Consider the following 14,712-nt stretch of genomic DNA (forward strand, 5'->3'; position numbering starts at 1 on the left):
GAACTGGGATATTCTGATGATGGCAAACAATCTTAAATACAATAAATGTCACTTCTGCAAATAAAATAGAAATTATTATACAACATTTAGTGCAACACAAGAGCTTTTTTCCCCTCAACAAATATTTAAGCAGTTGATCAATTGCTTTCAAAAAGCTTACTTTCAGTTAGAGACTGGTTTTTCTTCATACACTAAAATAGGATTTCTCTTTTTCTGTGACCAAGCATCTCTGCATCCAGCTCTGGGCTCCCAGCACAGGAGGGACATGGACCTGTTGGAGTGAGTCCAGAGGAGGTCACAGAGATGCTTATTGGAATAGTTCAACTTGGAAAAGAGATTTCAGGCTGACATAATTGCAACCTTTCAGAACATGGAGAGAGCTTACAAGAAAGCTGGAGCAGGACTATTTACAAGATCATATGATGACAGGACAAGGGGGAATGGATTCAAGCTGAAAGTGGGTAGATTTGTATTAGACATTAGGAAGAAATTATTTCATGTAAGGGGGGGTGAGACATGGGAACAGGTTGCCCAGAGTGGCTGTGGATGCCCCATTGCTGGAAGTATTCAAGACCAGGCTGGACAGGAGTTTGAGAACCTGGTCTAGAGGAGGACGTCCCTGCGTGTAGCAGGTGGGTTAGAACTTGAAAATATTTAAGATCCCTTTCAATCCAAACCATCCTTTGATTCTAAGACTTTTATGTATTTTATTCTTGCTGAATATGCCAGTATTTCATAGTTAACAATCTAGTAAGTTCTTAAATGTTCCAGATAAAAACAGAGATTCCTACCTGTATGCTTCCCAAGCTCTGCAAGAGTGTCCTGGTACATGCTCAACATCTGATCACAGTGAGTAATTACACTTTTGCGCATGTTGTCCCAGTGAGGAGCAAGTTCTCCCAGGTCTTTAAGTTCTTGATTCCTGTACCAAAAAGCAAAAATAGAAGGCACTAATTAATTCATTAATTTATTAAGATTCATTGAAATTAATCTAAAACAAGTTTGCTACAAGACCTCAGAAAGATTTCCTAATTGAAATAAAATCTTTTTTCAGAATGCTTGTAAGATCTGCTTTTCTTCTCTGTTTTACAAGTACACAATAAAGTATGTCAGTAGATAATGCAGTAATTTTTGTGTTCAAAACTCACCTGGTATAAATGCAGTAACCTTCAAAATGAAATACTTTTTCTTTCATGGAGGAAAGAAGGCTTCCAGGCTCCACAGAGCTGTGCTTAGAGCAAGTAACTTTTTGTAAAGAAATATTAATCACCATTGGAAAGAACACAAAGTTTGTTTTTCCTGCAAAACTTTCAGTATAGCTGGTTTGATGCACTACTCTTTGGATACTTTCATAAACATATTTCTAGCAGTGTTTCTACAAAAGTCAGTTTAAGCAACACACCAGCCCTCACCACATTTCTTCGGCATTCAAAACAAAACATACACACACAAACACCCCCAACATCAGTTCCCTAATACGTCATGCCCAGCTTTACAATGTTCATCAGGTCAAAACATTAGTGCTATGGTAACCAAACATGTCACTGGAAATCCAAAAGGAAATCCTTTAGTAAATTATCAGTTTTCCTGTACAGTCTTGAGAGTTGACCTGAGTGAAATAGAGATAATCTGAATTTCCTGCACAAACAAGCCTAGTATTCTAGGCTTTCTGTTTGGTTTTTCCTCTTGCAGAGGAAGTTTCTCCTGTATCTCTCCCAAAGCCACTTTGTGGGACCTGCTTTTAAAGCAAATAAAAGATCTTGAGTCTTCAAACATCTGGAATTTTGCAGGAGAAAATGTTTGCAACACAACCAGTTTTCATTATTTTCCTTGGAGCATCAAGAAGAGTGCTTCACTGCAATTCTTGGAAGTCTCCAAAAAGTCTTCCAGAGGACAGCTCTTGCACACAGAAAAATTATGTAAGAAAATGAAAAAATGGGGGAGAAGAGGTGGAAAGAGGGAAGAAAAGACCAGTGAGCCTGCAGCACAGGAACACAGAGTTCACTTCTGTGAGTGGCAGATCTGACCATTAGTCAAAAAGTCTTAAAATTACTTCTTAAACAGAACAGCCACACACTGGTGATGTTTTCCCCATCATTATTAGCTTTGTATTAGTGTGAACAGTGTCAGAATAAGCTCTATAGGCATAACTCTGCTCCTGGTGTAGATGACAATCAAAACCAAAGAGACTGCACTGGAAGTGGAATTAAAGCATTTAATTTATACATATTCTTGAAAACATCAACTTGGAAACAAAGATTACAACACATGAACTTGTTGACAGTTTATGTTAAGGATATTATTACTTTCTGCCATTTAATTGCTCCTGAAGCTGAATCAATTCAACTTTCCTCCAACAATACAAACTGGCAATGTTTTAGCATAAGAACCATCTGCCATGAAGGGATGAAACGATAAACCAAACATTCTCAGTGATCATTTTCTTTGCCAGTTTTTAGCAGCATAACATGAGGCATCCCTTTCAAATAAAATCTTCGGGCATCCTTCTCAGAAAAGTGTGTAAAACTTGTCAGGGTATGCAATTCTGTTTATGTGCAGTGATAATATTTTGGTCCTTAATATTTATGGTGTCTGATTTAATAGTTTTAGCAACAATTTTTGGACCTGGCTGGCTTTCAAAATGTTTCCTACTCCTACTGTATAGGAATGATAGCATTCTATCCAAGAACAATATCCCTGCCTCTGTCTAAGCTCAAGCCTGGGGCTGTTGGTCTCAAACTGAAGTTAAACAACAGCAGGAATAGAAAACTTTTATCTCAGACTAAAACATCCAACCAAACCCAAAAACTTGTTTAACAGGCTGACTATGAGTTAACTCCACTGACACCAACAGCAAGGGGAAACTCAAATCCCTCAATATTAATTTTTAAATAGGTTTTCAGGAAATATCAAATCCTGCCCCCATTACTAGCGACAAGGTTGGTACTTTTTTCTTCTCAGAAACATGTACAAATCACTGAAGTAAAAATTCAGTCTTCAATATGTTGCAAAAAAAGACACATCAACAATGTTTAAAGTAAGAGTACAGTGCTATAGCAATCTAGAGCATATGCAGTATGGAAACTTTAAAGACTACATTATCTGAATTTATTTTCAGTTTAAAATACAACAAAATCAAAACCATTAGAAAACAGGATTATATGACAGACACTTCCTCAGAAAATAGCCTCACAGCCTCACTTTATATCTTTATTTCTTTTTCTAATGAAATTATAGAAGACAGAGGATTTAAATTGGATTTATGTCTTGTGGGTTTTTTTACAGTTTGTCACTGCTGTTGTTGACTTAATACAATTCTGAATTATGGATGAAAAAAGAGAGTTGTCTTTCCTATGTCTAAACTCCATCAACAATACTCCATAGTACAAAGCTTTATTATTATTACATGAAAGGCCAAAAAATGTAGATCAAAATTTCATTCTAACGGGCATTCTCTCAAGGACCAGGGAAAAGAAAGACCCAGTGCAAAGACGGGACGAGCGAAGACAAAAGCATCTCCTCACCTTCCTGTGCTGGTTTATGTGACCAGCTCACAGGAAGGACTGGAAGAGCAGCTTCCAGTCCTTGTGTTCACCTCCAACACAGTAACCATAAGCAACTCAAAGATGCATAAGGTCCCCAGACTTTGAGAGGAATCTATCAGGAAAGGATTAAGCGCACTGTTGATTGGAAGGTCTAGTGCTATGATGCAAGGTATCAATGTTCATCTTGGTATTTTTGACTCAGACTTCACCAGACAAATACATGCTATGGTTTCCATCCCCACTCCACCCTCAACTATCCCTGAGAAAACCAGAACTGCCGAGATTATCCTGTTTAAGTCTTGTGTCCCTGAAACAGGCCTAAAGGTGAAAGGAGACCAGGGCTTCAGATCTATGGGAGAACCCCAAGTATTTGAGACCCAGGTCGTGGGTGAGCAGAGGCCCAACACGGACTGTTGCCACAGGCATCACAATGCCACGGGCAAGGCCTTCCCAAATAAATGTCCGAGGGTTGACTGAAACAGGAGCAGATGTCACTATCTTCTCTACCCACAACTGGCCTTCATGGTGGCCCACTGAGCCTGCAAAATCTACTGTTGCTGGCCCTGGAGGGATCACACAGAGCTGTCTGAGGAGTAAACCTGTATTAGTAAAAAATCCTGAGGGTCAAACAGCTATCATTAGACCTTACATCATGGCAGCTCCACTTAACCTGTGGGAAAGGGATGTTTTATCTGCTTGGGGAGTCCAGGTGGTGGCAGATTTTTAACGGGGGCCACTGTCCTAAAGGGCATGAAACATCGCACACTAGCCTTAAAATGGCTTACCACTCAGCCTGTGTGGGTGCCACACTGGCCCCTTGAGAAACAGAAGCTACACACCCTTAAGTCTTTGGTGCAGGAACAACTGGCTCAAAAACACATAAAACCATCCACAAGCCCTTGGAACACCCCTTTGTTTTAAAAAAGAAATCTGGGAAATGGAGGCTGCTTCATGATTTAAGAAAGATCAATGCAGTCATGGGAGAGCATGGGAGCCTTACAGCCAAGTATGCCATCTCCCACAATGACTCCTGCCAATTGGGATATCCTAATTGTGGATTTAAAAGACTGCGTCTTTACTATTCCACTGCATCCAAATGATACCCCAAAGTTTGCCATCACTGTGCCTTCCATTAATAACGCTGCACCAGTGGAGCATTATCAATAGAAAATTCTTCCTCAAGGTATGAAAAACAGCCCCACAATCTGCCAATGGTATGCTGCACAGGCTCTTTCATCAAAAAGGGAACAATTCCCAGGGGCATACTCTTACCATTATATGGGTGCTATTTTGGCTACTTTGTGAAGAGGAAAGAGTCAGTGCTCTGAGGAGCTGCCCACCAGAAAACACCAAGAAGGTATGAAATTTTTGCAATGAGGAGACAATGGTATGGAATTTTTTGCAATAATATGACAACAGGTGTACCTGGAAATGTGTGTTACTATGTTTATTTTCAATGCTGATTTTCATCCTATCACTATCATTGGACAAGGGGATACTCAGTGGTCTGACCCTTTGCATGTTTTAGAGAGGGTGTTTTGCCCCATCAACCAAAAAGACAGCCCCCTACCATCTACGATTAATTGCCCAGTTAATTATTAAAAGCCATCAGAGATGTTTCTGATTGAACACAACAGATCCATTAAAAATCATTCTACCTGTAACGCAAGAAGAATTTGAATGGTGCTATGCCAGCAGCACATGTTTACAAAGTGCTTCACAAAATATCAAGGGACAAATTTGGCATCATTTACCAAGCCATATATTCCTGCAAATGCGTAAGATCATTGAGTTATCCCTAAAACCCCCGAACAGTTGAACACCCTTAAAATGAATTGCTGTATTCACTGATGGGTCTGGTAAAATGAGAAAGGCCAATGTGACATGAAAAGAAGGAGATGATTGACAAATTGAAAGATGAAGTTGAAAAGATCAGTGCACTTAAAAGAAGAGGAGATAATTAAGAGAATATATGATAAAAGGACAAACTGAAAATTTTGTAGGAAGACCAAGTAGCAATTTTTTATACATACAGCTTCAAAAATCCAATGATGTTTCCTAGTGAAGTAAACATAACAAATTCAACACCTAAAAAATAAAGTGATTTTGGTCTCTACCAAGCAAAATTAGCTTCTGAAATCTACTTTCACAAAACATCAGAAGCAAAGAGCTTAGCAGGATTCAAAACAAGAGGAGACATTCCTGCAGATAATATTTGCAAAACTTCTGTAATATTATAACAGCATAAAAATTCTGAATATTTATCAAACAGGAGTTCTGGAGTAAACATACACCATAAGCTTTCAAATATGACTCAATCACTTATGTGTAAAGGAAGTCGAGAAGCTTCTTTTTAAGGAAAGGAACACAGGAGTTATTATTCTTCTTAACAAAGTTCACTTTCAAATGTATAGATAGCCTTTTTTTGTTTTTTTAAGAACAGAATCAGATAAAATTACTCTCATTTTTCTTTGCCACAAGATATGCTTCTGTGATATACAGGCAATAAACTCCAGACAAACAATATAACATTCCCTCCAGAAATAAAATACTCATAGCTTTTTCATTCTGTTGTGTCCAAAACAGGCAAATAACTATTGAGGAGGAGTCAGTAAGAAAGAAGGGGGAAAAAAAAAAAAAAGGCACGTTTTTATTTCTTTACTAATAATTTTCTTTTAGACTGTCTTGAAAACAGTTGCCATTTTTGTCTTCTTACAGACTTTCCCAAAAATTATTCCAAGTTTTAGTAAGCCTGACCTGACAAGCAACTAAAAACTACAATACAGGTTGTGCTTACCTTTTGCATGCCCTGAGCAGGTGTTTAGAAACAAACAAACAGAAAAAGAGAAAACAAAGCAGAGAGACAAAAGAAATCCCACCAGAACCACAGGAGCAAACTACCCAACCCAAAAAAGGCAACAAATGCATTTAAAAATATTTTAAAGCCTCTTTTCCTATACATGTAAGGAGAATAGACTTGGGTTTGCAAAGCCATAAGATTTTATACCATTCCTAAGAGATAAAAATTTTAAGTTCCTTTTTACTTTCTATCCACCACCATTCCCTTTTTATTATACAAAAGTGTAGACAATATATAAGCTAAATTTAACTAATTTCCCCCTTCCTACTTTAAGACCATTTTGCTTCCATTCCTGCCTTAAATTCTTTCCTTACTGAACTCTCTCTCTTCCTTGGATATTATATTACTAGGGTTTACCTTTCAAAACCTCAATGTCTTCGAAGAGCATGATCATTTGTACTTAATTGTATGATTTGCATTTAATAGCAGAAGATCATTCTCCTGCATCACACAACTGCAGAGTCTTGATTTAAGTAATACTTAGAATGGTATCTGTGGAATTTACACTTTTATCCTAAATTATATTTTATTAATTAGCAGTAGTGCCTAGAATTGCTTTAGGGTTTTTTTTGTTTGGTTATTTTTCAATTTTGATTGTTTCACCAGAATACAGTGTAATCAGCTTTAGACAATATTGCTTCAGTTGCACAATATGATCAAAACAGTTTTATTTGAAGAGTTTACATTTAAAACTTTATTTCCTTCTTTCAGCTTGGAGTCATATATGTGGCAAGACGGATCACATTATTAATTTAACAATTACTCAACCATTCAAACATTTTCTGGGTTTCTGGTTTTTTGGGTTTTTTTTTTTTGTCCCAATTTATTAATCAGAATGCATAATTCCAAATACTGAGTGAGGATCTCTATGACACAAACAATATCATAAAACTGTAGAAAGCTTTTTTAGTCACCCTAAAGGCTTAAGTGACAGGAAGCGACAAAATTTTTCACTTCAATTTTGCATTCTTTCACCATGTTGTGGGAAGCTCTAATTTGCTCAATATGGACTTCCTCAGGGCATGCTGTGCCAAATACAACATCTGGGAATCTCAGCAGCCTTTGCTAATTGGTACTGAATGATTTCTCTGGCGTCTTAAAACCTGTGTGGATCTTGCAAAAAAGACTTCTCTGAGAGGGCAGTCCCAATATAATATGTAAATTAGCATTTTATAGATTCAGCACTGTCGTCACTGGCCCCCTGACACGTAAGAATTAGCACTGACTCCATGATTCGTAGAAGGCTGATCAATCTCTTCATTATACTATACTTAGCGAGAAACCCATTACTTTTATAGACAGTTATGATACAGGTGGACCTAACTGGTCCTCCAGTCCAAACCCATCACCATTGGCCAATTAAGAAACCACCCTTTGGTAAACACATCTCCATAACACATTCCGTGTGTTCACAACAGGTGCAGCAAGTGAAGATAAGAATTGTTTATCATTCTTTTCTCTGACCATCCCACAGCCTTTCCCAAGAGGATGCATGGGAAAGCTATGTCTTGCTCTCTGTGGCCAGACAGCTGCTGCCACACAGCATTGCTGAATTCAAGGTAACATTATGTAGAGGTAACTGTCACAAAAAAATCAAGTGATGTCACTCCATTCCAGTGCAGTACAACTTTAGACACCCAAAATCAAAGTCAAATCCAGAAAATTTTACTTGAGTCACCTATAACAGTCCCTCTTAGGCTTTCACAGAGGCCATATCTTCCAAAATTGGTTGTGAACAGTGATATCAAGAGGAGAGAAAATTATATTAATTCATTACAATATTTTATCCTTTAGTTTATAAATTAACGGGGTTTAAAATTGATATTGACTCATGAAGACAACTGTCTAAACACTGTTTACAGAAGTCAAGCTACACTTATGTTCGTATACTTATATTCTTATATTCCTTTATGCAGTAACTGATGGAGAGTAAGAGAAGTTTCATATCCTTTTTGACGCATGATGAGGTAAATACTGCATTTGTATGCATTTGAGCTACATTTTACTGACAGGTTTGGGAACTTTTTAAGTGTTGAAAATTAGGTACTTACAAGAAACAATCTTGTGAAAATCCTTGACTGGATAAGCATAATTCAGTGCCTCTCTGAATGTGGTTTGTTCAAATATCTTCAGAAGTCATTACAAGCTTACCCAAAATCACTTTCATTAAATGCTATCACCGCCTATCAGTACAACAATGCCACTGCTCAAAAACAAGTCAAGTAAATACCAACATCCAAAAAATATCAAAGCCTACTCTCAACCCATGGCATCAATGCCTGGGGTTCTATTTCTCAACAGAAGTAGTGTAGTAAGAGAAAGTAAAAAAAAAAAAAACAACGTATTTTTCAGACAGTCTGCATGTTGTCATAGTTTCAAAATATTTCATGTAAGAAATAAAATACAGACAGCATAGATTTACACCAAAAAAAAAAAAAAGCCACATGCTGATGGGACAGGACAGTAATTTCTGATGCAGGACAAAGCTTGCATGTGTGCTTTGTACTCTGGAGAGAGGGTTTAAGTTCAGTAATTCATATTTGAAATTTGCTTATGAGTTGTGATCACAAATGCCATGGGCCAAATTCAAGTATAGGTGGAATTTCCTTTCAGCCAAATTTCTTGCTGTTCTGACCCACTTACACTGGTTGCATCTACAACTGCAAGCTTCAATTATATAGGCAAATCAACTTTCTGAAAAATTATTGTAAGCTAAGACTTTCTTATAATCATTAGGTTCAAAGAACCAGTTGACTAATCTTGCATGACACATGTAAAATATCTGGACCAGATTTGCGTAAAGAAATATTAAAAACAGCAGAAAGGACTCATTGGAATACCTCAAAGAGGAAACAGAGATAATTTTGTAATAAAAACCAGCAAAGCAGATTGTATGACCTTTACTAGAACAATAAAAATTACCATATAGCTCCTACTAAAATTTCTTCCAGGGAGGCTTGAAGGATAAAATCTTCAATTCATGCATTCCTTTAAAAGCATTATTTCATGCTGAAATCCAAAGTTAAATATCCTTAGAGGTTACATATTTCAAAGCATCATGTCAGTAAATGGAAGGGTTTGGTTAACAATGAACACTGAAGTTTTATCAAGAGATAATCAATCTTAAGAGCTGTGAGAAAAGGGAATTTAAACTACAATTTATAATGAATACTGAATAGGATTAACATTTGTGTATTTTTATAGGTAATTGCTTCAGACCTGACTATACTGAAGCCACAATAAAAAAAAAAATGCAACAGGCTGAGTGTGATAAGTGGCTTCTGAGACAAAAATATTTATCCTTTCATACTAACTGAGGGAAAAAGACACAGAGACGAATACTTCAGAAGAGAACAGCCTGAAGATGTTGCAGTGTATGTTTTGTGTGAGCTCAACACCTAATATAGTAGCATCCTCCCCACACACTTTACTAGATTACAAGTGTAAGGACTCCACAAGCACACACATCTTCACTATTATTTTGAAAAAGCCCAGACAAAGCTGAAGCTCCAACCCACACTCTTAAGTGATGACAGATGCCCCTATTACCACCATCTGCTAGTACTGTACATGTTGTTGCTCCTTTTGGTTAGTCTTATCCTCTCCTGCAAACTGTATAAATCACTTTGTCTCTCTTTCTTTCACACCCACACTTTCAACTTGGCTTGAACAGCTCAACCACTTTGGCAATCAGAAAAATCAGAGGCACTTATCTCAATCTTTGTGCAACTTTTACTTCTGTTTCTTTCTCAAATCTTTATTTTGGTGAACAGAAAACCTCACCACGGTGAATTTTTACTATCAGTTTATCCAGGGAGGCGAATTCTATAATATGAAATAACAACAAGGGCTATTACTTGGATTATGCCTTTGGAGAGAATAATGCAGTAGTAGTAAAAGTGGTTAAAGTAACCCTCTAACATTTAAAAGGCATTTACCCATGGGGCAAATAAAAATATGGGAAGTGCATGAACTGTGAGACTCAGCACAATCTATTTTTATTGCTTACTAAAAAAACCTTGCACATAAGTATTCTCAAACAAGATGAGGCCATAAATGCCTAAACACACTATTAAATGAATAAAATAAACTATTATAACAATTCATAGGAATTTTATAACCCATCATCACCATGCATAAGTATGTATCAGTCCACTGACTTTATTAAAATCAAGATTCCAGTCTCTCACCTCCTGTTCTATTGTCATATAAACATCACAGAGAAGCAAGAGATGGGGTGAATAAAAAAAGAAGCTCCATACTGCAGAACAAACAACCTCTGTAAACCACAACAGGAAAGAATTGCCTGAAAGTGTACATGATGGCTCTGGGATGCAACACTAGGTCACAGCATTACTCTTACACCTGAGACAAGACACCCATCTATGTGTGAAGTAACTTTCATGAGAAAGGAGGCACTATCTTCAACATCATTTATTATCACTGGAAGGAGAAGGCATTGTCTTCAGGGTAGCCCTGGACTACTTAAAATAAATGTGTTTCCCCAAATTTTATCAGCACAGCTTACAAGGATTCAAAGACAGGCTGCCATTTTAATCACTGCAAAGGGAAATTGGAAATTCAAAGGCTTTTGGGACACCTGTGTTCCCTATTCTCCTTTTTCTCCATGGCATACACATTGTAATGATTCTCAGACATCTCTCTGGGTTACAAGGCCAAACATTAAGGTTTCAAACAAACATTACTTTGCTGTCCTTTTCTTATGCCAACTAATTTAGATTAGCTAGAGGAATGTAATTTTCATCCTCATTGCTCCTTTTTTCATTATAAACTTGTCATTTTTCATTGCACAATGTTTGTCTATGTTACTAGCTCTACCCAGACACATAGCCAAACACAACATAACGTTGTTCACACCCCTGTCATTTGCTGATTCTTTAAAAAATGTTCATGTTCCAGAATATTTATATTGTTAACCAAATGGTGTTGTTCACAGATTTAAAGTCATGAGCACACTTTAGCACAGTTCAATGCTCAGAACTTATGAGGCCACTGGAGTCCTACTGAGCAGTCAATTCTGTTGTTCAGTTACAACTGCAAATTCTAGGCAGCCAGAAAGTGCCCATTTCATACTTCAAATTAATATTTTTAGCTCATCATTTGCACGATTCCAAGTCAGAAAAGTATAATTCCGTACTTACTATTGCTGCTGCTTGTTCCTTACCTTCTCATATCCTCCTTTATGTGCAGATTTATTAGTTCTTTAGGAACGTGGAAAGATAGGGTAGTCTCAGCCATCTGTTCCCGGATCCGCATCCACTTGTTGTCAGAAGTAGGGAATCTATATAACTTACAAACTGGGTTTCTCAACACTGCAAAGAGGAAAAATAATATCATTGCTTTACTGTGGTTATATGACTCTGAAAATTTATGACAATATACAATTATTATATTATTTTCTCCCTTGCTAACAAAATTAATTTAAAAACCATTAAAATTATACTAAAACCATTTAATTTTTATTTCATTTTTTATACCAGCATGTGGAGGACAAAATATTACTAGTACATCAATAAATTACGTTTTACCAGCAGAGCAGGTAACCTTTGAATTTAGTCTTCAAAGTAGTGAGAATATAAATTAGACTCTCTTTTCTTACATTTAAGCTGAAGTTAGGAAGAACAGAATGCACAAATGAACAAAGAACTTAATACAGACACCACCATAGCTTGTCACCACCTGCTGTCACCACTCACTATTCTGATAAATTGTACAGGATTCAGAGTTCAACTGCGTCTTCCCCTTGACATGCACATACAAATCATTAGCACAAACAGAAGATGTGCTTTTACATTAAAGGAAACCTTTGACAACATTAGAGCTATCTTCATCATTGATGTGGTCAAGACACTGCCACTACATAGAAATAAATATAACAGCCCTGTCAGTATGTTACATACACTGTTTTCAGATTACTATTGCAACGTGACCTAAGAAAATCACATTTCTTTGTATTTTGGAAAATAATGCTTAAAACCCATCACATTTTTCATTTTACAGTTTTCATGTGTTGGCTACACTTCCATTCAGATCTTAAGAAGTTGCCATATAATCTACTCTCTCCATCTTTTTATTTTCTTTTTTTACTCTGCTCTTATTTTTCAAGAAAGAACAAAAAGGGAAAAAGCTGAGGAATAAAAAGCTCTGTTTCACTACTTTGATAAGCTTACTTGGAGACAAATGATTGTCATTTAACACACATGTCCACAACATCCTAACTTGGAATGAGACTAATTTTCGACAGCCACCCAAATCCTCCACTGCTACCTTTCTGTCAAGCCTTCTGGAAAAAGCTGCCTTGCAGCAGGCTCCCATTGATCAGACACTGAGTGGTCTATAACTCAGGGGAATACATTCCCCATGGGTGCTGCAGGGAAACTGCTGCTGTCAAAATGACAGCTACTAATAGACATTTCAATTCCCAGCTTCCTGACACCATTAATGTTTATGTAGTCTGATTTATAGTGAATGAAAAATAAAAAGTATACAAACTGTCTTGTCGATCTAAGCAATCAGGATTTTTAACAAAAATCCTTTAGGAAATGCCTAAAAGAAGACCAGAGATTTAAATATACTGATAATAAATCCATTGCTGGCAACTTGAAAAAAGGAGCAATGTTTAAGTGGTTGTACTGCTCTATATTCCCATCACTCTACTGAGATGTCTTTCATCGTTAGTCTTTGATGAAAAACTGTTGTTAGATTATGCCCTTTTCTGACTCAGAGATCCAGCAACTGAGAGGTGTTTTAAAAACTTTTATTCTATTTTCAGTCTCTTGTGAAGGGTGAGACAACACTGATGTTATAATTCATGCCTTTACAATTAGAAGCCAACTATTTCTTAATTACAGTACATTATAAGCATTTCTTGCCTTTTTACAGTAATTTTATAAGCCTTTTTAGAGTCACTTTGCCTTGAATTCTTAGTGATTTTACTTTCAAAAATGAAATTTTCACTCAGTGTTGTGAAATAAACAAAAGAGATGCTTAATTTCTGTGACATGTTAAAAAGAGCAATTTTTCTTTACTACTAATACCCAAAATATCTCAATGTTCAAACACTTTTCCACACAGTTTTAGTTTAAGGATCCTCACCATGCAGATTTAATTACAGAAAAAAAAAAAATCTGCAAGTCCTGTGCCTATCATCAACTTTCACCAACTGTTCAGGCTTTATTATATCACTTGGTTAAAATATGTAGCAATGCATATTTCTTATTATCCTTCTGTTCAGCTGAGATTCTTGTTATCAATGAAATCAGTCTCATTGACAATATTAACAGTTTGTGACAATTGACAAAGCTGATGTATGGCACCAATCATCTCCCATTAACAAGGTAGGGAATGCAAATTTTCAAATGTCAGGGAGAGCTCAGGAAACTAAGGGCTAATTCAGGTCTGGCCTTAAACAGAAAACTGCCAAACCAGATGATAATTTTGGGTTGGTACTGCTTTTTTCTGTTATGCCCCCTGATCAGTATATTACCTAGACATTTTAAATGATGATGCCCCAGACACAAAAGACTATTTTACTTTTTTATATCTACTTACTAAGGAGTTTATAATGGGATTTTTTCCAAGAGCAGCCCTTAAATTCACACTCAGAATCTACTACACTGAAAAACAGACATTAATCTGTTAGAACCTTATGCAAATATGTACCTGAAAAATCTCTTTCCTCCGATCTCTCCCTTGTCACCACCATCACAAAGAAAAAAAACAAACCCTAGAAAACCCAGCAGGACTGCAGCAAGGGACAAAGAACACTGAAAATATGGATTCAAAGTTGTGGCTTTTATTGTTGCTAGAATTATGAAACTCCTCTCCAGGTACTAGCTGAATTTTCAGGTCTTTGATTCAGTTCTGAATTTTCAGATGGGGATAATCTCAAGTGTGTTGTAAGTTTTTTAAAATGGTCAAATCGTATCTCCATGGGTTTAAGAGGAAAATTTCATTTACAAAGTAAAAAAAAAAAAAAAAGCCTGGGAATTTTTCCCAAATAATCTCAATATGCAGTATTGCTAAAGCAATAAAAGCTGCATAGTACTTGAGGTTTCCTTATAAACAGAACTACTGAAGGCATGCAACTCTATCAAAATCTCAGAAGTATCTTCCCCTCCAACTGCAACAGTAATTAATTTCTAACTATAACAAGTTGTCTGGAACCACATTCTAGAAGGCATGTACAATAAGAATGGCAAGACTAAATTGGCTTTTATAAAAAGTAGTGATTAAAATGAATGTAAGTTTCATAAAAATAATCCTTCCTGTATTTAGACAGTGATC

General features: G+C 36.5%; 1 protein-coding gene across 1 annotated transcript in view; it reads right to left on the minus strand.

The window, feature by feature from the left end:
* INPP4B (inositol polyphosphate-4-phosphatase type II B) overlaps positions 1-14,712 on the minus strand; it is a 295,785-nt gene that overhangs the window by 89,907 nt on the left and 191,166 nt on the right. The window contains exons 10-11 of the mRNA XM_064416567.1: positions 11,591-11,738; positions 792-922 (exon numbers count right to left, since the gene is read on the minus strand). Coding sequence (XP_064272637.1) covers positions 792-922; positions 11,591-11,738 — 279 coding nt within the window. The remainder of the gene's footprint in view (positions 1-791; positions 923-11,590; positions 11,739-14,712) is intronic.

Source organism: Passer domesticus, chromosome 4 (genome assembly GCF_036417665.1).
Source record: "Passer domesticus isolate bPasDom1 chromosome 4, bPasDom1.hap1, whole genome shotgun sequence".
NCBI lineage: Eukaryota > Metazoa > Chordata > Aves > Passeriformes > Passeridae > Passer > Passer domesticus.